Here is a 26,672-nt window from a genome sequence, read left to right on the forward strand (position 1 = left end):
ACACAATGGCCCTGAGAACTGCTGAAATGGCACAACTGATTCCAGCACTATAGGACCTAAGCAGCACCACATCGTCAGGCCTGTGCCTGAAATCCCTGATCCAGTTGGTTGAGAATCGCTGGGGGTGCTCATGGCTCCTGAGCACCCCTTGGGAGGGCCCCTCTTTCCAAATTCCTAGGTTGTGTTGCACAATATCATCTGAATCCATGAGAACATCTTTTGTTTGTTTGTTTGTTTTTGGATCACACCCAGCGATGCTCAGGGGTTACTCCTGGCTTTGCACTCAGAACCCACTCCTGGCAGGCATGGTGCACCATATGGGATGCCAGGATTCGAACCACCGTCTGTCCTGGATCGGCTTCGTGCAAGGCAAACGCCCTACAGCTGTGCTATCTCTCCAGCCCACATGGGAACATCTTGTTAGAAAGAAGAAAGGACAGCTTGAGCCTGTCTCCAAAATGCCCTTAAATGTCTATTCTCAAGCGGGGCTTTTCTCCTGTTTGCCTGGATGTAAGCTGGTCTCTGTGTGGGGTATCCTTTCAGGGGTCCTCAAACTTTTTAAACAGGGACCCATTCACTGTCCCTCAGACCATTGGAGGGTCTGACTATAGTAAAAACAAAACTTATGAACGAATTCTTATGCACACTGCATATATCTTATTTTGCAATGAAGAAACGAAACAGATACAAATACAATATGTGGCCCATGGGCCATAGTTTGAGGACCACTGCAAGTTTAGATCTTCTAAATAAAAATGATTTCACTTATGAATATACCTGTTGAAAAAGAGGTAGCCTCATAACTTCCATTCTATTCTGGAAATATGAGAGAGGAGTTATCCTGTTATACACTTGCTCATGCTTGAACTAACTGTCAACTTAACGGGACTACTTCAATAGCCCTTTCTGGATGTCAGCACTGGGATTTCAAGCTCATCCCTGAACTATCTGTTTATCTTCCATAGTACTGGTGGCAGATATATGATTCTCAAGGAAATTGCGCTTAAAGCAATGTCACAATCTCAGTTTGTACTTCTTTGTGTATAAGGGCTGGTTTTTATGTATGTATCGTTGCATTTATTGATTAATTTAGATTCTGAGAAGCTACTTCCATTGAGATATGAGACAGAGAGTGAGTTAGAGAGAGAGAGCTCTAAGCAGCAGCATGGATGCTATAAGGTCAGGTCTGGCATCACATATTTATAGCATAGATGTGAGCCATCTTGCCTTCCTGGAGCTCAGAAAGAGTCTAAAAGAAGATAAGACAAGTCTGCCAAACAGAATGATCCTGAATTTAAAGCAGCTATGTCTAAGCTTAGGGAGGGAATTAAAAATAAAGGGGAGGTGCTCAGCCCACTAGCTAGAAAAATAGAAAAGAGAACAATCACTCTTCACTGGAATTCCATCTGAAAACCTCTCCCATGACTACTGGAAATCTGGAGAGTTCTGCTTGCTTTTTCCTATTTTTAATAAAAACGTTGAGTTTGGAAGCTTTTTTTTTAATTCTTTATTCCTTTAGGGCCACACATGGCAGTGTGCAGTGGTTACTCCTGGCTCTGCATTCAGAAATAACGCCTGGCTATGCTCTGAAGACCACATGGGGTGCCAGAGATCAAATCTGGATTGGCTGTATGCAAGATTAAATGTCCTATCTGTTGTATTATAGCTCTGGTCGGCTTGACTGCTACTTTGTTTTCTCTCCATTATCTTTAGAAAAAGGTAACAAGAACCTGTCCATAGTAACCCCAGATCTGTGCTTGAAAGTTGGTCCTAGTGGTTGCTAAGGGGACCTAGGATTAATTAGGATCTCCTACATGCAAATCAGGTGCTCTGGCCAGATGAACTCCAGTTCCTGGATGAGTTCTTAATTAAATGAATTGTTGGGCTACATGAGGTTGAGTTGGATTTTAGAAGGTTCTGACAAATTGACCCAAAAATAGGCATTACAATTTTAATTTTTCCTTTTCAGCCCTTGTAATACTTTGTATAATTCTAAATTTTTGCTCAATTGTAGATGGAAATATAATCTGTTGTCATTTCAGTTCCTTCTATCATGGAGATTTTACCATAATTCTTGGGGGGGACCCTGGGGCTACTTCTGGTGAATCTCAGTGAACTAGACCAGACAGTTCAATAGAAGGGCCCAAGAATACAGGGGTGCCTACGCCCTGGAATGACAGGGACCACCAAAGCCACATCTGGAGGTGATTGGAGGGCTCCAGGAATATACCTTGTGATGTCTGGGAGATTAAGTGGTATCAGGAATTAAACCAGAGTTGGGTGCTTGTCTTGAATGTGCCTTAACCCTTGCACTACCTTGCTGATTCTATGATTAAAAAAGTATGTAATCACAAATATTTTTTGTTTGTTTGTTTTTGGGCCACACTCGGCTGCGCTCAGGGGTTATTCCTGGCTATCTGCTCAGAAATAGCTCCTGGCAGGCACCGGGGACCATATGGGACACCGGGATTCGAACCAACCATCTTAGGTCCTGGATCGGCTGCTTGCAAGGCAAACGCCACTGTGCTATCTCTCCAGCCCCCAATCACACATATTTTTATGAGGTGTCTGTTCATATTTGGGGAGAGGTAGGGGACTGGGCATGGCTGTGCTCAGGGTTTACTTCTGATTTAGTGCTCACGGATCACTCGTGGTGGCACTTATGAGACCATATGTAGTGTCAGAGGGAAAAAGCTTGGGTCAAAAGCATGCAACACAAGTGCTGTGCTGGCTGGACTATCTCTCTATCCCCACCATAGATATTTGTCCATTAAAAAGAGTAGTTTTACCCCGTGCCTGCCAGGAGCTATTTCTGAGCAGACAGCCAGGAGTAACCCCTGAGCACCGCCGGGTGTGGCCCACCCCCAAAAAAAAGAGTAGTTTTAATGACTTACAGTGATTTGGTCTTTATGTTGGTCCTTTGTTTTAATTTTATTGTCATTTAGTTTCTCTTATTGTACTTTTCTCCTAGGGAAGACTCTAGAATTTTGTATTGTGAAATTTGTATATCTTTCCAGTTGTGGGTATCTTAGTACATTTTGTACTTTATGATTATTATGACATACACTATCAATATGCTTATACTTTGTTTCCTATTAATCCTTAAATCCCAAATGAACTAATTTTAATAAATAGTATGGTGAGATTGTAGTGGTTTTTTGTTTTTGGTTTTGGTTTTGGTTTTTGGGCCACACCCAGTGATGCTCAGGGGTTACTCTGGCTATGTGCTCAAAAATCGCTTCTGGTTTGGGGGACCATATGAGACACTGGGGGATCGAACCACCACGGTCCGTCCTCGGTTAGCGCGCAGGCAAGACAGATGCCTTACCGTTTGCACCATTGCTCAGCCCCAAGTAGTGTTTTCAGTTAGTATCTAATTATCTTAATCCCATGTGTTTAGCTAGCCTGCCCATTTGAATAGTCTATCACAGTAAATCTCAATACTTATGAGCCTCTTTCTCAACTCCAGTTCACATTTCTCACATTTTCCTGCCACTGGTCCCTAGGCCTATTGATCATCTCTCTTCTCTTCAACTGTGCAATCTCGCCTTTATTTTTATCCTCAAGACTCTTATTTTATCAAGACTTGGGCACAAACTTCTAGCCTTTGAGCACAGCTTTGAGACTGGGATGGGGATGTCAATACTGCAGTGGTAGAATTTCAACCTTGCAATGTCTCCATCTATTCTTCCTCTTCTCTGGTCTCTATTCCTGGTTTTGTATGATCCCCTGAGCATCATGGGGAGTGACCCACAAGCACAGTCAGGAGTGCCCAGTTAGGTTAACCAGTCTTCACCCTAAACAAAGATGGCTTCCTCTTTTACATGTCAAAGACCCACTAAATGGGAAGAGTTTATAGATAGATCCTTGGTCTTATTCCTCTCCCCTACCCATGGGGGTGGCCTTAATTTCCCAATAAATACTTCAGTCCTGGCCAGCCTCCTCCTCTTGCTCCACAAGGTGGAAATGTCCCCCCAACACATGCTTCATTTCTCTTCAGCTTGGTTTGGATTATTCACTTCCCCGGGTGAGATTATGATGTGAGAAACCAGTACAGTACTGTGACCCAAATATAGGCACTGAAGCAGTGCTGAGTATACCCACTCCCGAAAATAAGAGTCTCCCAGCAATGCTGGAGTGGGAGCTATAGAGGCCACTCCCAAATGATGTTAGCCTTGTGGTACAGTGCTCAGAGGCCAAATGGGACATATATGAGGGCTATGAAGTGCCATGGATTGAATTCAGGGCCTCACATATACTCTCCTACTTGGCTCTCTCCTCAGACCCCCAGTCCTTAGGTCTAATCATTGTGTGTATCTAGAGATATGGTAAGTTTTAAGTACATAGGAAAATTATACATACTTACACAATTTATAAAACATTAATATCCCCCCAAATATCTAACAACAGTTTGTATCTATTACAGTATCAATAAGCAGATATTGGTAGCCATCACACTTTCAAAATGGTAATGAATGTAAATAACTTTTAAATATTTTTATTTAATTAAAAATTTTAATTACATATTGGCTGCTCCTGGTGGTGTTCAGGGCTTCCTCCTGGCTCTCTGCTAAGGGCTTCCTCCTAATGGTCTTGAGAGATCATATGTAGTGCCAGGGTCAGGTGAAACCTGGTCAGGTGCATGCAAGGCAAGCCCTACTCACTATATACTCTTTCCTGCCCCTAATTTTTATGTCGAGTACCTGCAATACATGTAATATGACAACACACAACTTCTGTCAGTAACACAAATCACAGGCCATGGATAAATACCTATAGTCACTTATTTCCCATACTCATAATAGAAGCAACTGTTAATTTTTAGGTATACTTAACAAAAATAAAAATGTATTTCTCCCTCCAATTTCAAAGACCCCTGATTTGTACCTACTTTGTTCATGTTAAAAACCCCTATCCTAGGTCCTCCTAGGTGGAAAGGGAAAGAAGGTAAGATGCATTTGACAGGTTCTGGGCTTCTCTTCCTCCACCCTATCCCTACCCCTTCCTGTGAAAGCCATCTTTGTTAGGGAAGTCCAGGCCAACTTTGAATTTATCATCTAGCCACTGGCTTTTATCTAAGTCAGGAGCTGTAAGAGAGAATGGAGAGACCCAGCTTCCTTAATAGATTGTGGGGGAAGAAATGAGCAAAAGAATAATTCACTTCATCCCCAGGTCCCCCAAAATGTGTCCTTGTAGCCCAGGTGACCTATTTGGTTATGTGTTAAAGAGTTGAGCTTCAACAGGAAGGATGCCCAGTTCCAGATGAAGTTGCTTCTCTCCAGACAGGACACAACAGGGTTTCCAGGAAGGAGGCAAAATTCCCACCCTATCCTGATGGTGTGATGCAAGAAATGGACTGGCCTGGGCCAGAGAGGTTTGGGGCAAGGTGCACAGGTTGCCAGAGCTGCATTACTCTCCCTGCAGGTGTATTTTTCTCATCATAGCCTTTAACTTCAAAATCAGGTGGATAGCATGTGCTAGCTATAGGTAGACGCTCGGGAGAGCGCTGGGGCTCAGGCTTACTTGGGAGTCTCACCCCACTGACATGTTTGGGGGGGATGGCCCTGGGACAATCTAGACCCAGCATCCTAATAAAAGGGGCTTTAAGCCTTCTGAGAGATCCTCCAAGGCTGTTTGCAGCCCTTAGATCCCTGTCCACTGGGCTGGGCAGAGGACTGGTCTCATGTTCACAGATGCTCAAGGTGATTGTCTGTGTCCCTGGGGTTGGAGACAGGCCTCATTGCATCTCTGCTCCTGGGATCCTGCCCCATATCCTCTGTGTCGGACCCAGGAGCAGCGTCGGGACTCAGGTAGGCCAGCACTCACCCCATGAATATCTCAGCAACCCAGATCCATAGATGTATTGGATGGACAACTTAAACCAGCCTGACTCGCTTGTCCTCACCGCCTGTCCCAAGCTGCCCCCTGCAGGCTTAATGGGTTCCTGCTAGGAGAAGCTCACAAGTCCTAACGTTCCTGCTACAGGGAACAGATAGGACAGAAGAGTATCTGTGGGTCAACCAAGGAGGATCTGGGTTACCCCAGGAGCCAGTTTTCAGACACATATTTCAGGTGAGGTGGGTGGGAGACTCCAAAGTCGCATTGGAACTACCTGGGCATCCCTATCTTGGGCGAGTGCATTGAGAGCTTAGACCAGAGATGTGCAGAGCTACTCTGATTGTTTTGGCCCAAGTGCACCACAAAGGCATGTCCACTTAGGACATGAACCCCTAAACCTGCTGTGGAAATTGCATTTTCCCAGTAGTTTAATATAAGCTTTGGACCATCAGCTTGTCTTCTTTTCCCACTGTGTATTATTTGCAAACTTCTGGTTTCTGCTGTCAGTGACCACTGACAACCTTTTGATTCGTCCTTTCACTGATTTTGTATTATTATATTGCTCATACTGGTAAAAGTATTTGTCACTTGTTTTTGCTTTTTCTGATTTGTTTCTCAAACCTCATCTCAGCTCTTTTCAATTTGCTGTGAATGGCAATATTTTTTATTTTAAGACATTATTTCACTAAATAAATGTACCAGAAGTTTAATTAAAGGACACTTAATTTTTTCTGATACCTCAAAGTGGAGGTGTTGGATCAACCATTAGTTTTATTTTTAGTTTCCTTTTTCTTTGTTTGTTTGTTTAGGGTCTTTCTAATCATGTTAGGCCTCAAACCTGAGCAAACCCTCCTGAATTCTCTCTCTAGTTCCTGTCTTTACTTTCTAGAGGAAAGTAGGACTTTCCAGAATGGTTGTAAGATGTACATCTTCACCAACAGTGAAAGAGAATGCATTTTTTTGTCCCTTTAATACCCTTGTTAAGTTACTCTGAATTCTCATAGATGTGAGGTGGAATCTCATTATCATCTTAATTTGCATTTTCTTTTTTAATTTGCATTTTCTTGATCATCAGTGATAATGACCTTTTTTTTTTCAAGTTTATCAGTCATCTGTATGCTCTCTTAAGAGATGTATTTCTTCTGCTCAGTTTTTGATTGGATTTGTTTGCGAAGTTGGTCAAGTTCTCATATGCCTTGAATACTAACCTTTTGTTAGATGTATGTATGCAAGTCTTTAGAAGGCTGCCTGTTGATTGTATTTTCATTTGTTATGTAAGAATTTTTTAATTGAATGTAGTCCTGATTGTTAGGGTTTTTTGTTTTGTTCTGTTTTGGTTTGGTTTTGGTTTTTGGGTCACACCCGGCAGTGCTCAGGGGTTACTCCTGGCTCTATGCTCAGAAATCGCTCCAGGCAGGCTCAAGGAACCATATGAGATGCTGGGTTTTGAGCCACTGTCCTTTTGCATGCAAGGCAAACACCTCACCTCCATGCTATTTCTCTGCAGAGACAGCAAACTGACCAAAACTCCAGGTATGACATCAGCCAGACCTCTTTGAGGAGAGTACTGGCACCCTCCCTCAGCTTTCTTGTACTTCTGGAAACACCGGGAACTGAAACCATGCCCCATAAAAGCCACAATATCAGTCACAGTTTGGAATTCCTGGACCTCAAAGCTGCATATGTAGCCATATGACAACTCCAAATTTTTTTCAATACTGTCATCCCAGTAGAAACACATCATTTTGAATGTCAACATGGATTCAAAGCTATCTAATGTTCAGGAAAATAAAAACACAACAGAAAATCAACTGCAAAAAAATTGTTGAGCAAATCTTTTGACTATGACTTAATGACCTCATTGCAAAATTCATTAATTTTCACAAAAATTTTTTGCTGTATTTTTGTTTTGTTTTATTTTGTTTTGGATCACACTCGGTGGTGCTCAAGGGTTACTCCTGGCTCTACACTCAGAAATCACTCCTGGAAAACTTGGAGGACCATATGGGATGTCAGAGATGGAACCTGGGTCAGCTGTGTGCAAGGCAAATGCCCTACTCTCTGTGCTATCACTCTTGCCCCAATTCTGTGCTTCTAAAAAAACAACTTGATTACCACCTACTGATACACAAGCAATATAAAATATATTATTTCATGCTTGCTAAGGGGGTAGGCTTGGGAATGGGTGACAATCTGATGACAATGGTGGAAAGAATTTTATATTGGTGGTGGGATTGGTTTTAGAACAAAGGTATTATGAGCAATTATGTAATAAATGGTTTTTAAATAAAGTAAGTTATTAAAATCATTAGAATTTTTATTGGGACTGTATTAAATATATGTGTTGCTTCTATAAGTGGACTTTTCATTGTAATTTAAACTTTATTTCTTTTTTTATTGATTGTAGTTTAGGTAGCATGGTTACTCTAGCACTAATGTTTATGATTTTGATGTACAAACTTCTTGTCCTTTCACCACCTCCAAGGTACTTAATGTTCTCCACTACTATCTGTATATCACGTCTAGTTCACTTCCTCCTTCACCCCACTGCTTCACCCTAACCCACAAAACTGGTGTGCTCAGTTTTGTAAACAAAGATCAAGGGTTTATCATAATTTACTACTATACATTTCCTTATATCGCTTCTCTGTATACCACAGAAGAATAAGATTATTTACTTGATATTTGTTGCCCCTCCAGCTATTTTTTTCTCTCCAGTTTTATCCATATTAGTGGACACTTTGGCTAATTAAACCTTACCATCCATGGACACAGATGTCTTTCCAGATAGCAGTGTTTGGCTCTGTATCTCCGGTGACAAATTATCTGCAGGTCTCAGACCAGGTCTTATTGAGCTCATAAATAATGTGCCAAGCAATAGCCTTGGAATTTCAATGATATCATATATGATTCAAGCTGCTAATAAGCTCTATGAGGTAGGTACACCCATTTTACAGAAGAGGGAGAGGGTGAATAATGGGGGTCTGGAAGATTGTGGCAAGTGGTTTTTCGAAGCTTGAACCCTCATGGGAGATATGGGGCTGATGAGGTCTGCCTGCTGGCCTGGCTTGTGCCAATCTCAGGTTATCCTCATTTCTCAGTCTTCCTGGAGGACCTGGGCAACTCAACTCTGGGCTAAAACAGTTTTTCTAGTTCTGGAAAGTTTCTGGCTTCTAATATTTTAGCCCCATCCTCACCCTCTCTGAAGTCCCAGAGGACCCATGGGTTCATAAAACCTTCCCCTTTTCCTTTCTAAAAAGTAACTTCTTTGGTTAACTTTTGCCTTTGATAGACTCTCACTTTTTCCCTTTTTTGGTAAGAGAACTTTTTTGCTTGTCTTTTCTGTGTTACTGGCCAAGACAGACAATTTTCTAAGATCAGGAATTTGTTTTTCTCATTTTTGTTTAGAAGGTGCTCAAGTGCCTACTCCTGGCTCTGTGTTAAGGGATATTTCTTGACTGGCCTTGGGGATCCTTCTTAAAGTCAGAAATTTGTTATAGGAAGACATAGGAAGTCTGAAAATCATGTAATGTGAGGCCCAAATGATGTTAGTGTTATGGGTAAATTCAATGAAGATTGACTGTCTCAAGGGGCAGCCTTGTGTTATCTGTAAGCTTAATCAGAGAGACTACAGCTGTTGTGTGGGGCCGCAATCAGAACAACTGATCAGTTAAAGGCCATCTTACACAAGAAGGAGTTTCAGCAGTCAGAGGTTAACTCAAAGCTTCCTCGTAAACTTCCATAGAACAGAGGACTGAAAGTCAGAGTCCACACAGGTAATTAGTGGACTTTTAACTTTCGTTCCAGTGCTACCTGTGCTCTGTCACCAAAGAGACAGGGAAGGGGTTTACCCACTCGAGAGGAGGGGACAGAAGTTGTGCCATAAGTGAGAGCCGTGTAGTAAAGAGGAAATGCCTATCACCCTTGACTCCAGAGCTTAGAAGGAGAAGGACAAGAGAAGGCTAGAAACCAAGGTGGAAAGAAAGACGAAGATGAAAAAGGGAAGTAATGGGAGGACAGAAGTCAGGGCTTTGGTTATATCAGTGATGTGGGAGAGTGATGTAGTTATAAACCCAAAGCACAGACTCAACAACACTGAAAACATGAGATAAGATATACTCATGGAACTTTATAATGTGCCTGTCAAGGTAACATGGTAGGGAGTGGGGATAGGGATAAAGCAAGACAAGTGGTAAGGGCATGATAGGGTAAGGGAACACTGGTGGTGGGACTGATATTGAGATTATATGCCTATAATTCAACTATCAATAACTTTGTAAATCATAGTTCTTTAACTAAATAAAAAAATTGGGGGGGGGTTGGGCCACACCAAGTGATGCTCAGGGGTTACTCCTGGCTGCATGCTCAGAAATTACTCCTGGCTTGGGGGACCAAATGGGATGCCGGGGATTGAACCCAGGTTTGTCCTGGATCAGCCACTTGCAAGGCAAACACCCTACCGCTGTGCTATCACTTTGGCCCCACTAAATAAAAGGTTTTAAGTGAAAGTTATGGGTCAGTGGGATAGTATAGCAGGTAGAGTGTTTGCCTTGTACGTTGCCAACCCGGGTTCAATCTCTGACATCCAATATGGTCTGGCCACCTGAGCACTAGGAGAAGTAGGGAGAAGTGGGAAACTAAGGATAAATCTGGAGAATATAGGGTCAGAGGGATAGTCTAGCAGGTAGGGTGCTTGCTTTGCCTACAGTTGACCAAGATTTGGTTCCCAGCACCATAGAGTCTCTTGAGCTCCTTTGGGAGTGATGTCTTAGCACAGAGCTAGTGGTAAGCACTGAACATCACTGAGTATGCTCCCTTCCAAAACAGGTGAGCATAACCTTTTATTTAGAAGGAAACCAGGAGAGCACAGACCTCAGTGTTAATGGTTTCCTCCCAGTTGTGATGTGCAAATGTGCCATGGTGCTGCCCACAGTCCCAGTCTGGCCCTGGAGGGGCTTTGAGGCTGTGGCTATTCCTGGCCAGGGTCCCCACCATCTGCCTCCCAGTGGGCCCAGAACAAGAAACAAGGGCTGCATTTGGACATGCTGAAACAGGTTTTTATTTGGGAGCACATGAACTAGAATACATGAGTCCTGAAAAATCAAGAGTTTCGAGAAATCATGGCTTGAGGGAAGAGACAATAAATAGAAGAGGACAGGAAACGTATTACTTTCAACACAGCACGATGCACCATTTGTCTTAGCTGCTTGGTTTATACTCATCCTCAGTACTTCAGAAGCTGAAGTTCAGGGTATGCGGCAAACTGGGGCCTTGAAAGAGTTATTTTCTGACTCAAAGAGATTGTCGCTTGTGAAAAGCCTTGTCTGACGTCTGGTTTGGTGCCTAATAAACCATCTGAAGGAAGAAAAGAATTTAGGTAAGGCTGGCCAAGGCTCCCAAGTGCTCAAGCCAATCATTAAGTGGTCTCAAATGTGCACCCCATGTGCACATGAAGGCACCCTAGAATGGTGGGGAATCATTCTGCCCAGTACCTGCCACACTCAATTTCTTTGCATGGGACACCCCATATTTTCAATTGGGAGCTCAATATCTCAAACCATCCTTACCCCCAGCATTCGTTTGATGCCCTCGAGGCGAGACAGGACCCTTGGGGCCTCCTGTGGACACAACATCTGTACCTCCCCGGGTCTCAAGTGAAGTAGCTGCTGGCCATTCATGTGTCCAAGAGTTCTCACAGTGCTGAGAAGAAAGGATGGAAGCCATCAGGACTGGCACAAGGCCTGGGGCAGGAGCCATATGGCTTGGAGGCTGGGCTTCCAGGAGAAGTCTTTTTTGGTTTTTGGCTTTTGGTTTTGGGGTCACACCCAGCAGCAGCACTCAGGTGTCACTCCTGGCAGGCTCAGGGGACCATATGGAATGCCTGGCTTCAAACCAGGGTCCATCCTGTATTGGCCGCATGCAAGGCAAATGCCTTACTGCTGTGCTATCACTTTGGCCCCTTCCAGGAGAATCTGTGGATCGGAGTACCTGATTGTGGAGGAATAAGTGATCTTTCGACTTGAAACCTTTGTAGAACCCATATATTTGAAGGAAGGAGCTGGGGGGGGGGAAGCATTCTAGTGTGGATGGGGTCACTGTCAGGGATGTTTGCCTTGTCTGCCCATAACAAGGACTCTCCTTTCGGAACACTCCCCCTCTAGATAGCACCCCATGAACTGTGGACGTCATCAGGTGAATTCTGGGCACTCTCTGGTCTCCTGGGTTACTATCAGGGCCTTTGCGAAGATTTCCTGACACACCCCTGGGGTTGCACTCACTTGGGGGAGAAGTGCTCGGCCTCCAGCCAGCTTGTGACCTCCTCAGGCTTAGAACTAAGTCGCAGTGTTGGTGTCTAGAAGCAAAGGGAACTGGGGGTGAGGGACAGGTGCATCTCAGAACCCTGTAATGCCCCCCTTTGAGCTCTCCATCTGGACTTCCAGCAAATCCCTCAACTCCTAAGGCCTGTGAGACTCCTCTGCTAAACCCCACGATGAGTTCTCCTGTGCCCTAGCCCAATATAGCGCAGAGTCCCTGCAACCAGTGAATCCTTTCACTTAGGCTTCTGTCCTCTTGAGAAATACCCAGGGTGGGGACTGGCTCTGCCTCCTGGGCTCGCCTGACTCCAGGGGTTCCAGGATGTTGCTGGGAATGTAGCCCTTCTGTCCCTTCTCATTCTTCACCAGCCACCATTTCTTGCTTTTGTCCAGAACCTGTGGAGAGGCCCCACATCTGTCACTCCCGGGACCCCTATTCCTCCGATCCACCAGCTCTTGCCTCTTTTGCCAGCCTCACTTACCTCAAGCAACTCTCCCTGGACGACAGAAAGTTCTTGCGGGTTCCTTGCCTCAAACTCATAGAGAACTTGCATTCTCTCAGTTGGCTTGCCTAGCCCATTGGAGCCATTGTTGTAGGGTTCCTCTTGATAAAAGCGTGAGCTGCTTCCTAACCTAGGGCTTCCCACCCCAGGCCCAAAGTAGAATCAGGCTGACTGAGGAGCCAGGGCCTCTGAGATGGGGCTCCTGGCTCAGCACCCCAGATCCCAGGTAACTGGGTGACTGCTGCTTGCAATGTGTTTGGGGTTTCGGCAGAGAATAGAGCAGGTTTGTGTCAGGTGGGGCTAGAGGTGCCGCTGCAAGCAGGTGGGGTAAAATACTTGGCAGCGGTGGCCTTTATGATAGTTGAGCCCTGCCCAATGTTTTATACCAAATAAAAAGAGGGCGCTGGCACAGGCAAGAGAGAAATTGTTTCTTCACCCCACTTAGGAATGAGCTGGGATGTGGGTCAGGCTACAAGAGAGCCTGGGGGAAGGGGTCTGAGAGGTAGAAATGGCAAACCTCCAGAGTCAGCCTGTCTTCCCCAATCACTCCCCAAGGGCTCATGATTTTGGCTAAGACCTACCGAGAAGCAATTGGGTCCTGGTTTTCTGGGAGTGCCTGTGAGAACAGAGTAGGAAGGAATCAGATGGTGGAGCAGAAGTCAGACCATAGTCCCTGCTAGATCCACCACAGGGCCGCCATGTGACCATGGCTTATCTGAACAGGAGGCAACTAGCAGGAGACCTAGGCATTGGTGAGGGTTTGGGGCTCAGTCCCACACTACCTGGTTGAAGGGCCTTGGACCCTGCAGGTCACTGGCGAAGACGGGTTTGGAAGGCAGGGCCTCATTGCCTTTCCAGTTGTCCCTGAGGAGAGATCAAAATAGGGTCCACCTTGTGCCAGGCGTTGGGCGCTGTGGAGACGGAGGAGGTGACAGGGCTGGCTCTCCCTCTGGTTATGGAAAATTTGGCGGTTTGTGCACACAGACTTTGTGTGAACCCACAAGGGAGCAAACAGTGCAGCACAAAGACTTTCCACAGCACTCACAGGCCTGCCCCACCTCTGCAGACACAGTGCAGTCATTCAGGCACCACGAAAACCACTGCACTATGCCCGCTTGAGTGGGGGGTGTGTTTGACAAAGCTACCAAGGGTTAGGAAGACTTCAATGGGAATATTCGCCTGGAGAGCTGTCCTGGTTACTGTTTAGACTCAGGCTGGCCCATGATCGGGGCCACCCTCCCTATGCCCACCTGGCAGTGCTCACTCCAGCTAGGCAGCACTGGGCATGACCTCTTCTCCACTGTTGCTGAATCAGAAGCCTGAACTTTAGCTTGTCTCACACCAGACCACACGTGGTTTTCAGCCATATTTCTTTGTTGAACTCAAGAGCATTATCGGAGTACATTGAGTAGCACGTACAGATTATGTGCCATTTCTTCCCAAGATCAATAGTTATCCAGTGGGAACAAATAGATGATTCGCTCCTCTGAATTTGACTCATTCTTTTTCTTAGTCCTAAAAACATGTCAAAGCTGCCCATGACCCTTTACTATTCTTCCCATCACCTCCTCATTACCAACTGTTTCAAGAATGCATCTTTGTGGGGCCAGAGAGATAGCATGGAGGTAAGGCGTTTGCCTTGCGTGCAGAAGGAGGGTGGTTTGAATCCCGGCATCCCATATGGTCCACCGCACCTGCCAGGGGCAATTTCTGAGCATAGAGCCAGGAGTAACCCCTGAGCGCTGCCAGGTGTGGCCCAAAAGCCAAAAACCAAAAGAAAAAAAAAAAAAAAAAAGAATGCATCTTTGTGCAGTGCTTACATCTTCTTACCTCTGTTTCTGTTTCTTTCACTATTACTTGCAACTGAAACTCTCCTCACTGCCATTTTGCTATTGAAACTAATTCATTTAAAGTCCTTATTATCCCCTTATAGAATGGCCAAATCCTATGGCCTTGTAGTACTTAGACTAGTACTTTCCCCTACTTTTTTCCTTTCTGTGGTCCCCATATCCTACTGTTAGGCCCCAACACTCCTAGTCTGGTGCTGTGGCCCCTTATTTGAATGATTTTCCCCTGTATTCCCTCGGAATATCCTGGGGGTCCCAGATTTGAACGATAAAGGCCCCTGGTTGAGAAACTCTAGTCTATATTCTAAGTAAGCAGAGCCTTTGGAGTTACTATGATCTGTTGTATAATTGTTGGATCCCATTTGAAAATAATATGAGCACAATTGCTTTTTTAAACACCTTCAGGTAGGGGCTAAAGCAATAGCACAGTGGGTAGGGCATTTGCCTTGCACATGGTTGACCCTAGTTCTATCCCTGGCATCCCAGATAGTCCCTGAGCACCACCTGTAAGGATCCCTGTATGTAAAGCCAAGGTGTTGCCCAAGATCCAAAAAAAGAAGGCTTAAAGTAATAATCACACTGCATTTTTTTAAAAATTAAAAATAAATTCACAAAGTTTGCAACCATTCATTATTTAGTAAAATAAAGTATTTTAAATGATTTGCTTATAAAATGCTTGAAGCTAACTCTTTCAAAGTTTTTACATCTCTTTTAGTTTATTCTAGTGTGTGTGTCTCTCATTTCATTCTTTTCTGGTTATTTTAAGAAATTAGAGAGACATTTTAGGACACATCTGATTAAATTTACTTCTGAAACAATATAAGAAATAGAAGCAGAATAGGAGTAGCAAGACAGAGGGGCTGAGAAAAGGGAGAAACAGGCGCCTGCATTTTATTTAGTTTAGTTGTTTAATGGTTATGGAGTTTCTATTTTGAATGAAGTCAAATGAATGAAAATGGCTAGTAGTGATGTTTGCACAGCATTAATTTTTTGTGTTTATTTTGGCCACACCCAACATCGCTTAGGGTGTGCTCTTTGCTCTGTGCTCAAGGATCACTCCTGGCAGTGCTCAGAGGATCAAACCCAGGTCAGATGTGTGCGCAAGGTAAGTACACTTGTTGGGCTCTCTCTCCAGTTCCAACATGGTTAATATTAGTTAACCACATTAATTAGTCATATTAATTAGACACTAAAAAGTTTGGAGTGGGGCCCGGAGAGCTAGCACAGCGGCGTTTGCCTTGCAAGCAGCCGATCCAGGACCAAAGGTGGTTGGTTCGAATCCCGGTGTCCCATATGATCCCCCGTGCCTGCCAGGAGCTATTTCTGAGCAGACAGCCAGGAGTAACCCCTGAGCACCGCCGGGTGTGACCCCCCCCCCCAAAAAAAAAAACCAAAAAAAAAAAACCAAAAAAAAAAGTTTGGAGTGATAAAAATAATATGTAAATCCTACTCTACAAAATAGGTTGCATTTAATTGTTATTCACAATTTTATTTTTATTTATTTATTTATTTTTGGTCTTGGGACCACAACCAGCGGATGCGGCGCTCAGGAGTTACTCCTGGATCTGCACTCAGAAATTGTTCCTAGCAGGCTTGGGGAGACCATATGAGATGCTGGGGATCGAACCCAGCTCCATTCCTGGTCATCAAACACCCTAATGCTGTGCTCTGATTTCTATTATTCACAATTTTTAATGAGTTGGGTTCCCACCCAAAATCTTTTTTTAGGGGGCTGAATTGGGTAGATGCACCTAAAAATCATCACTTTTCCCGGTTAGTGGCCATCTTTCAAAACAGTTCTTCTCTAGTTTTCATGCCTCTCTTTCATTGTTTATCCTTTAAACTCTGGAATTTCTCCTTTCTTACTTAGGCCCCTTTTTTTGAGGGGCAATTCTCCAAGAAGTTCCCAGGGGGTGCTGGGAGGCCACCAGGGTTATATCTGGTGGTATTTAGGGATCAAATTTAAGGCCCTGAGTATGCATGGCATGTGCTCCAGCTTTTGGAGCTATCTTTCTGGCCCCAACTCTTTCCTCTTGTGCCCTTTTTATCTTTCTAGAAGTTTCCTAAGGCTGTTCTGGTTCCTACTGGAGAGCTCATTGTCGGGTGACTCCAATTCTCACTTTTGTATGGACTGCACTCAGACCACTGCTCTTGACCCACTCACCTGAGGATTAGCCACCATACAGTGTGGAACGTTCTGTTGACCCCTTAGCTCAGAACATCCAAGCTGCCTTCACCCTCACACCCCACAGCTCTTATCAGTTTGACCTTGCCCAACTATTGTCTCCTTCTTCTACCTAACACAATCTCTCTCAACCCTTCGGCAAGATGGCTACCAAATCTGACAGAAATTTCATTCATAGTAGCTCTGGCATCAGTAAAGCTTAAATTCTCGGCTGGACTGAGACAAAATTTTCACTTTGTCCTTGACCAGAAATTAGAATATATTTCAGCAGAGCATTGTCAATTCTTCTTTCTTGGGACAATTTACTCTTTCTTTGTTTTTGTTTGGTTTTTTTTGGGTCACACCTGGCAGTGCTCAGGGGTTACTCCTGGCTCTAAGCTCAGAAATCGCTCCTGGCAGGCTAGGGGGACCATATGGGATACCGGAATTTGAACCACCATCCTTCTGCATGCAAGGCAGATGCCCTACCTCCATGCTTTCTCTCGGGCCCCACTGGACAAATTATTCTTGAATCCTGGGGCAATGTTTTTCCTTTGGTGATAATCCTGGTAAATGATGACTATTTCTAAAAAAAATGTTCTTAGTCTTTGGCTATGTTTGGTGTCATACCTGGTGGTGGTCAGGGGAACCATGTGACACCAGGGCTCAAACATGGGCTTGCGCACACAAAGCCTGGACTCAACTCCTTTTTGAAATGTTTATCCTTAGTCTTAGTTGAGGAAGCTGCAAGCCAAGTCCCTCAATGTCTGTGCATTACTAATAGTTTGGACAATGTAGAGCTTGGCCATCTCCAGGGCCCATACCTGCTCCCAGTGCCCCTTGCTTGATGCAAGCTCGTCTTCACTCACCGACTGGTGGTCCAGGCAGCACCCAGCCCCTTCCAGAACATGCTCTCTGTCGGGCTGAGGGAGGTCTGCAGCAGGTTGATGGCTTTGGAGGTGAGGAGAGGAGAGATGACTTGAGCTGCCAGAGTGGACTGGGGGCAGTAGGATAGCAACTAGAAGAGAGAGGTGTGTCAGAAAGATGCCTCCAAGGTCAGAGAGAGTGGGAAAGGGCCCAGAGCTTTCCCTTCACAAGTTTATGTTTCTCTCAGTCTCTTTGCTCTTTCCTGTCTTCTGTGGAGCCCCAGTGTGCTTCATCTCCAACCCATCTCCGCTGATGCACACCTTTGGGACAGTGATTTTAGGGCACAGTGACAAAGAGAAGGGGGTGAGTAAGGGTAGAACCTACAACCTTGCTCTGTCTCTTGTTTTCTGCCCTGACCTCTGCATCATCTTAGCTGCCACCTGTCTCAATTCAGTCCCTCTAACCCCCCCACTAAATCACTACCCATGCTTCCCCTATTTACCCTACCCCCTAGGCCTCCTCACAACACCCCCCAGCCTTCCCCCATCTCATGCCCCAGCTTCCTTCAACTCACAGTGTCAAGAGTTTTGAAGAGGATGTGCACAAACTCTGGAGCCCCTGGATGCTGCAGCCTATGGGCCAGATTTCCCTGGGAATATAAGGCAAGAGCATCGTTCCCTTCGCTCCACCCCCCCCCCCTTTCGTGCTTGGGTCATCATCGTCATTGTTGTTTTCTGTTTTGACCTCCCAAGTGGTTTTCTGAAGGTCTGGGAATCCCACTGGTGATTTCCAGCTATCTGGGGTCAGTGGTCCAACACCAGGGCCTCAAGATATGATGCTACTGGGGCCTTGTGATACTAGCAATACCTGCACCACACCCAGGGTTCCCAGGGGTCTCTAAAATTGCACCTGGGAGTGCTCAGGGGACCATGTGGTGCCAGGAATCAAGCCTGAGTTGGGTGTCTGTGAATCATATTTCTCACTGCACTATTTTCCAACCCCATAATTTGTGTGTGTGTGTGTGTGTGTGTGTGTGTGTGTGTGTTTTGACCAATTCTAGTGGTGCTTGGGGAATAGCGAGGTGAGGTGATGGCAATGAAACCCGGGCCTTCAATTTGCAAAGTCTATGTGTCAACATGTTGAGCTCCGCCTCCAGCCCTCCATTTTGATTTCAGTCTGGCATTCACTCAAAGTCCCTAGATGGGGAAGAAACTGGGATACCTGAGGCCAGAGAAGAGGGGGCTACTGTGTGTTTATGGGGGTATGGTGAAGTGGGAGACACCTAGAGGAGGGCAGAACACTTGTGGGTGACCTTCCTACCAGGAGGTTGAGACTGTGCTTGATCTTCTGGAAGCAGTCCACATACTGAGCCTCAGTCACACCTAGAGGGGAGGGGAGATGGTGCTAGGTTTACAGGTCACTCCAATCACTCCTCTCCTGTTGTACCCCCAAACTCATACTCACCCATACTCCAGATACTCAGACCTACGCAGGCACTCATATACACCCACACATATGCTCACTCACACAACACACATAATCACATATTCACACACTCAAAATCCATATATGAACTCAGATACACATATTCTTCACCCATGTCCACACGTGCTCATCTACATCTATACATACAAAGTCATACAGTCCTCAGACATGCACACATGCTCTCACCCACCCATTCACACGCACACAAACACACAATCAATATGCACTTATACACAAATATATTAATGAACAAATAGTCCTTGTATGTGCCCAGATGTGTGCATACATTGACATGTATATGTAGACACACACAGACATTCCAATTCGCTGGTGAGCGCCAACTCACCGCCCCGATTCACATCTTTGTTCTTCTTATGTTTCTTCTTATGACTGGTCTTTCCTTGGGCCTCTACCTTTTTCAGAAACATTTCGATGTCTTCCAGGACACTGTTTAGCTCCATCTGCGCCAAATAACCCATTGCCTTAAGTAAGCATTTTGAATCACCTGGAACTCCCAGTCCTGGCCAGGAACCTTTCTACCCCCCAACTGGAGCCTCAGAGCTACCACACTGCCCCCCTCAACCCTGGACTTGCCCTGGTCATCCTGAACTGGGCTCTGGGGATGCCAAGGTCCTCCTGCCTCAGTCCAGACCAGATCAGTTACCTCATCGCTCACCAGATCCTGGTTCTCTGGGGAGGGAGACCGCCTGGTGGAAAATGGCTCATGGACACTGGACTGGCGTGACAGTGGCCTCGGGGATGATAAGGCATCTGTCATGGAAGGGTCCACAACTCAGTCTCTTAAAGATTTGACCCAAGCCACCTTGTGCTGGTATCCTCCGCCCCACGCCCAGACTTACTATCCTCTGGTGCCATCCTGTAAGGCTGCTCTTGAGAGAAGCTCCTTTGCTGAGAGAATCTCTGCTCCACAGGAATGGGCCTTTCCAGGGGAGGCCCCTGCCATCTGTTCTGGCTTGGCCGATGACCTCCAAAACGAGGCCTGGTTGGCGGGGCACATGATGGAAATACATCTGACAGGGTGCTCAAAACAGAGGTTCCATCCAACATCTGCTCTGGGACCCTTGGTTGAATCACCTCTCCCAGCACCCCTTGGCTGAATCACCTCTCCCAGCACCCCTTCCTGCTACTTGCTCTCCTTCTGGACCCTTCCCATCCCTCTCCCAGAATCCCTGAGTCCTATCACTGGGTTTTCTTGGTCCCATGTTCATCTTAGGATGGGCCCAGTGATCACAGTGCCCAGCCCCTTTCCAGCCTATTTGTGCCTGGTCCCACCTTGGTCCCTCCCAGGTCTAGGTCAAGATCCTGGGTTCTATAAGCTGGTTGTGGCAGGGTGTGATTTCCTTAGGCTTGAGAGGTTAGGTATTGCTACTACAAGTGCTGGGACACGGTTGCCTACCTCTGCTCTAGCTCCTCCTGCACGGCCTTTTGCAGGCTGCTCTTCAGTCTCTCTGCCTGGAAGAAGCAGCAATCAGGTGGTAAGTATGTGTGAGAGTGTTTGAGTAAGTGTGCATGAATGCATTGTGTGTACTTGAGTGTGTTTGTGAGTGCACGTGTGTGAGTTGTATGTATCTGAGTGTCTGTGTTTGAGTGTGGGATCCAATCCCACCCTGCATGCACTCACCCCCACTTCCTGGCACTGGAAGAGCAGAGTGCTGATGCCCACAGATCCTGACTCCTGCACGGTGATGGACAGGATGGAGTTGTAGGAGCAGGTGTTGAGTGCCACGTCCATGGCCTGAATGCCTTCCAGGCGGAAAGAGTCCAGCTCCTCCTGAGCCAGGAAAGGGCCATGAGACTCTTGAGCACCAGTGGCTCTTAAGAGCTGCTGACCTGTGTGGGCCCAACTTTGCTAGTGGCCCTTGGTTGGTGCCATCCCCCGGCTCCTGCACTGTGCCTGTATCCCTTCCCCATCCCTCCCTGGGCCTAGGTGTGAGCTATTTCTATTTGTTTGTTGGTTTTTTGGGCCACACCCAGTGACACTCAGGAATTACTCCTGGCTATGTGCTCTGAAATCGCTCCTGGCTTGGGGGACCATATGGGACGCTGAGGATTGAACCCAGGTTTGTCCTGGGTCAGCTGTGTGCAAGGCAAATAAAATGTCCTATCACTGCTATCACACAGGCCCCAAGGTGTTGCTGACCTTAGTCTCAATGTCCAGCAGCTGCATCCAGCCATCCTTAACCTGCAGGAGCAGGTCCTGGCTCCACACCTGGCCCCGAGCGTCCATGTCATGCAGCTGCTGCAACACATCCTTGGGTTCCTGCACTCGCTGCATCCCCAGCTTACACGTCATCAGGTGCTGTGGGGAGGCAGTTAAGAGAGGGGCTGGATAGAAGTGGGGGCCTCGGTGGTCCTGACAAGGCGGCTTGCTGGATCGGTGCCAGGCAGAAGCAGGCCAAGTACTGAGAACTGCAGATTGGTGTGTGTGGGGTGTGGAGGTGTGGAGCCCTGGAGGAAGTACTCTGGGTCTTCCAGAGTCCAGGCCAGGTGAGGTAACTATGGGTTCCAGCCAGCACCCAATGAATCTGAACCCTGAGTGGGAACTTTCCCTCTTACTGTGTCATTCTCCTCATGGCCAACATGCCTGTTGTCCCATGTTTCTGGCCCACTACCCATCTCATGCCTGTTGCCCCTTTACCCATAGCGCCTTCACACTTCTTTGCAAGGTTTCTGCCTTCTAGGCCTAAGCCTTGCTTGTCCCCCATGCTTGTGGAGAAGTACCTCAGCCTGTCTGGGGATTCCCTGATACAGGGTCTCCCCCCCCCCCCCCCCCCCGCTTCCAACCAGCGACTCCCTTACAAGTCTCAGTCCCACACCCCTACTCTTGGTCTGTTCTGGAGATACCTTCAGCTTCCTGCCTCTTGATACCCTCCTTTGCTCTCCCTCTCCTCTGCTCTCAATCCCCTGGTCCCACCTTCCTCCTCTGCTTGTGGAACATTCTTGTGGAATGTTCTGGGAACCTCAAAACTGGGGATATCTGGCATACAACTTGCCATTTCTTGTCTTGACAGCCAGTTGCCACCTCCATATCTATGCTGGGCCCCTCAGCCCCAGCTTCTCTGGTTGGTGGCCCATCCACACCTTTCTGGGAACTTTGCAGAACCCCTGCTTCTTCTGAAGTCTGCGGGCACTTTCTCATGCAACTCTTAGCTTGCCCAGCTCTTGGTCTCTGGCCTCACCCTTTTACTCCTCCTTCATGGGCAGCCCCCCCCCCCCCATCTCTAGCATTCTGATGGCAGGGTCACTGCAATTTTTCCAGCAGTACCACAATGTTCCACCTCTCCACATTTGTTGTTGTTGTTGTTGTGCCACATCAGGTGATGCTCAGGGGTTACTCCTGGCTATGTGCTCAGAAATCGCTCCTGGCTTGGGGGACCATACGGGATGCTGGGGATCAAACCATGGTCTGTCCTAGGTCAGCAGCATGCAAAGCAAAAGCCTACTGCTGAGCCACGGCTCCAACCCAGACCTCCCCACTTCTGATCCCAAGACTTCCAGCCCAGAGTGGCCTCTCCGGGCAGCTCTGCTGAGCTCATGCATTCCTGCCTCTGGTCAAGGTGGGGCCTATGCAAAGAGCAACTCCCAGACAAGTGTGTGTGTGTGTCTGTGTGTGGATCTGGGAAAGACCCCATCTTCTGCTCCCACCAGGCCCTAGAGACCGCGGTGCGAGGTTCAGGCCTGACCACATGCACATAGGAAATCCTAGTGGCTGAGCTTTCTCACCTCCACTCTGTGCTGCACGTGAGAGGGCTCCATGATGAGGCTCTGTGAGTAGTCCTTCCGGTTCTCTATGGGCACAGAGCAAGGGCATGAGGGACGGAGGAGGTAGGGAGGCAGAGGGAGACCCAAAGACTGGGGTTGGAGGGCACGAGACGGGGGAGCTTACGGTAAATGGCTCTGCTGCTGGGTCGAGACATATTGACCTGCTGAGGACACAATCCGCTGCGAACTTGAACCTTAGGGCCAAGGAAGGAAGTTCAGGGCCAGGAGGACTGCTTGGTCCCAGCCTGGCCTCATACCTAAAGCCCTTGACTTGATGCTTTTCCCCAGAGCATTACAGATCCCCCTGAACTGAGCCTCAGATGCTGCAAGGAAAACCCCAGGCCTCCCATCTTTTGGTTAGAAAGTTTCCTTCCCCAGGGCCCAGGGAATGTGTGGGCAGGTCTTATGGCTGGCATGGACCCCAGAGTGGAACGTGCCAGTGACTGGATTATGCCTACTGCACTGTGGAGATAGTGTGTCAGCAGGTATCCTGCCTAAGCAGACCCTCCCCATGCAAATCAGCAGGAAACTAACATGGGCTCTGAACCCAAATCCTGTATAGTGTGTGTGTGTGTGTGTGTGTGTGTGTGTTGATATGGGTGCACCCTGTCAATTTATCAGGGAGCTACATTTCCTGAGGTCTGATCAAGTTTCCTCTCTTTGTTTTTCCAGTTTGATCCCACTATTCAGAATCACTCCCTTTTCAACCATTAAATTTTAGCACAGGGCCAAAGTCATAATACAGTTGGTAAGGTTCTTGAGTTCCTGACTCAGGTTTGATCCCTGGCACCCCATATGCTTAAACCCATAGGGAATGATCTCTGAGAACAGAGGCAGGATTAAGCACTGCTGGGTTGGTAGGAAGAAAGGAAGGAAGGAAGGAAGGAAGGAAGGAAGGAAGGAAGGAAGGAAGGAAGGAAGGAAGGAAGGAAGGGAGGGAGGGAGGGAGGGAGGGAGGGAGGGAGGGAGGGAGGGAGGGAGGGAGGGAAGGAAAGAAGAAAAGGAAGATGGAAGAATTAAAGAAGGAAATAAGGAAGAAATAAAGAAAAGGAATGAAGATAGAAGAAAAGAAAAGAAGGAAGAAAGAGGGGCCGGCGAGGTGGTGCTAGAGGTAAGGTGTCTGCCTTGCAAGCGCTAGCCAAGGAAAGATCTCGACCACAGTTTGATCCCCTGGCGCCCCATATGGTCCCCCCAAGCCAGGGGCAATTTCTGAGCGCTTAGCCAGGAGTAACCCCTGAGCATCAAATGGGCGTGGCCCGAAAAACCAAAAAAAATAAAAAAAGAAGGAAGAAAGAAAAAAAGAAAGGAAGAAGGGGAGGGAGGGAGAAAGGAAGGAAGGAAGGGAGGGAGGGAGAAAGGGAGGGAGGGAGAGGGAGGGAAGGGAAGGAAGGAAAGATGGTTGATGGAAGAAAGGAAGAATTAAAGAAGGAAAGAAGGAAGAAATAAAGAAATGAAGGAAGGAAGAAAATAAGGAAGGAAGGAAGAAAGGAAGGAAGGAAGGAAGGAAGGAAGGAAGGAAGGAAGGAAGGAAGGAAGGAAGGAAGGAGGGAAGGAAGGAAGGAAGGAAGAAAGGGAGGAGGAGGGAAGGGAAGGAAGGGAAGATGGCTTATGAAAGAAAGGAAGAATTAAAGAAAGGAAAAAAGGAAGAAATAAAGAAAAGGATGAAGGAAGAAAATAGGAAGGAAGGGAAGGAGGCAGGGAGGGAGGGAGGGAGGGAGAGTGGGAGGGAGGGAAGGAAGGAAGTCTAGTACAAGGGACATCCCCTCTGTGGAACCCTTCCTGATGATCTCATTCCACTCCACCCTGCTCAGGAACACTTGGAACATGATGGTGAAGTAGGTACCTATCTCTGACAAAAGCCTGGTGCCAAGCCCCCTGGGAATATGCCACCCTTGACTTTTCACTCCCACCCGCTGGGATGTCCTTGATGGTATGGACTGAACAGTGCCATAGGCTTAACTTTCACTGATTTGTGAATGCTTCAGAGTAATCTTCCCAATGGGGCTATGAGGGTCCCACTTCTCCGAAGAGGCCACTGAGCCACAAAAGTATCAAGCTTGAGATCACAATGAGCATTTCCAAGAGGTCTCTGCTGTTACTACATGCATGCACATAAATTTTTGTATGTCTGTACGTGTGTATGTGTTGTAAATATAAGCATAGGCATGCATGTATATTCACATATAATTGCGGGTGTATTTGTGGGAACACATATTTGTGTGTCTGCATGTAAACATGTGTGTACAACTGCATATGTATGCATCTGCATGTTGCTGTATATGTATAGATGTGTGTTTGACTTTAATTATGCATGCATATGTGTGTGTCTTTGTGTATTCATTCATGTATGTATGCATTATCTGTGTGTGTGCCCGTGATCCTGGGCAGGGCAGGTCCCCGGCACAGACTTGTCATCTGCAGTGTCCCCTGAGCTTCCTGGCATAAACTCTGATGGGAATGTTGGGGGCAGGTGTGTGTATGGCCCGTGGGTAGAGAGAGCACAAGGCAAGGGAAGCTGTTAGCGGATGATGTGGCTTAAATAGCAAGTGATTTGGATGAGAGGTGAGTTTGTGGGTGTCTATGGATCTCAGTGGTGCGCCTGACTTGTCTCGGGGCCCCTAAGATCATGGGCAAAGTGTCAACACGGGCACACACCCTTTTATTGGGACTATTATGAAAATAGCTACATCTGATAAAATGAGTCAGTGTGGAAATAGTCACTAGTAAACAGTGAGGATGGTGGAGGAGGAGGCCACTAGATCTCTTTCCCTTGTTGGGCCAACCCCCTTTTCTTTCCCAGGGTACTGGAAACCTGTGTCCCTTCTCTCAAGCCTGCTTGCTCCTCAGGCCTCCCAATTCTTCCTCCCTGGAGAGAAGAGAACCAAACTCTGTCAGCTGGCTACCTGTCCCCCACTTGCCCCTCATAAACACTGCCCACTGCCTGCCGCTAGAATGACTCCCCTCTGCCCTTGAAGGCCAGGTGGGGAACCTGGGTGTCACAAAAAGAATGGAGGCAAGGGACTTTGGCTTGCCTTGGCCTTGGATAGTTTCCTCTTTCCCCTGGAGCAGGGAGAGCCAGCCCATCTGTGTCTGGGCCCCGAAGAAGCAGCAAGAAGCTTTCTGAGCTCCCACCCCCATTCGGCTCTCCAGTATCTGAGTTCAAGTTCGGTTGCTTTACCAGGTGTCTCCTAAAAATAACTGGATCTCCAGTCTAGGAAGGCATCCAAGTTTCTGTCACACCCCAGACTCCCTGCAGCAAAGCAGAGCCCTTATCTTTTTGGGGGTCTTACCTGGCTCTGGTCCCCCGAAGGGGCAGGTGGTTCGGAGCTGGTGGCTTGGTGCTGTTGTCTCTGCCCAGGGTCACTGTGAGTGAGCGGGTTGGCCTTGATGGTCAGGCCTTATGGTTGGGGAGACTAGATGAGGTGACCACACCTGTGCTCTTTGGACCTTGCAGGGGGAGAGGCTGTTCAAAGCACGTATTAGCCCAGCCCCAAAGTCTGGCACTGCAACAAAGCTTGCTGGCAGGAGACTTAGATCATAAACACACTTAGCCCAAGACCCCAGCTTCGTGATTCCTGCCCATCTGTCCCAGCCAACTTGATGCCCCCATTTCTCCCTGCATTTGGGGGTTCCTGCCTTGTGCCTCCGGATCCACATTAAGCTTGAGATCCATGGCAGGAGAGGTTTGTGGTCAGGAGAGAGGATGGTGGAGGAGTGTGTTTGTGTGTGTGTGTCCACAGGCCATGGTAGATGGTGCAGGACAAGGATAGGACCACCACGGCTATTTCTCAGGACCACATGTTTCAGCCAATTTCCTGGGAATGATATTTCTCACTGGTAGGAAATTCTCACCCTTTTCTTTACCCCTCCC

The 26,672-nt window shown here is 47.0% G+C and overlaps 2 protein-coding genes across 2 annotated transcripts in view; one reads left to right on the forward strand and one right to left on the reverse strand.

The window, feature by feature from the left end:
• LOC125997363 (glutathione S-transferase Mu 2-like) overlaps nt 1–26,672 on the forward strand; it is a 436,713-nt gene that overhangs the window by 21,012 nt on the left and 389,029 nt on the right. The gene's annotated exons all lie outside the window — the stretch shown is intronic.
• EPS8L3 (EPS8 like 3) lies at nt 9,958–22,989 on the reverse strand. The gene is made up of 18 exons (XM_049765605.1): nt 22,926–22,989; nt 22,763–22,827; nt 21,180–21,338; nt 20,661–20,810; nt 20,436–20,491; nt 19,879–20,018; nt 19,683–19,789; nt 19,365–19,479; nt 18,854–18,915; nt 18,108–18,182; nt 17,536–17,684; nt 13,438–13,519; nt 13,237–13,271; nt 12,635–12,791; nt 12,420–12,548; nt 12,117–12,190; nt 11,406–11,538; nt 9,958–9,978 (listed from the first exon to the last, which is right to left on the reverse strand). Exons 1-18 carry the CDS (start codon nt 22,954–22,956, stop codon nt 9,958–9,960), a joined length of 1,740 nt encoding a protein of 579 aa, XP_049621562.1. The 5' UTR covers nt 22,957–22,989.

This window comes from Suncus etruscus, chromosome 19 (genome assembly GCF_024139225.1).
Source record: "Suncus etruscus isolate mSunEtr1 chromosome 19, mSunEtr1.pri.cur, whole genome shotgun sequence".
NCBI classification, from domain to species: Eukaryota; Metazoa; Chordata; class Mammalia; order Eulipotyphla; family Soricidae; genus Suncus; species Suncus etruscus.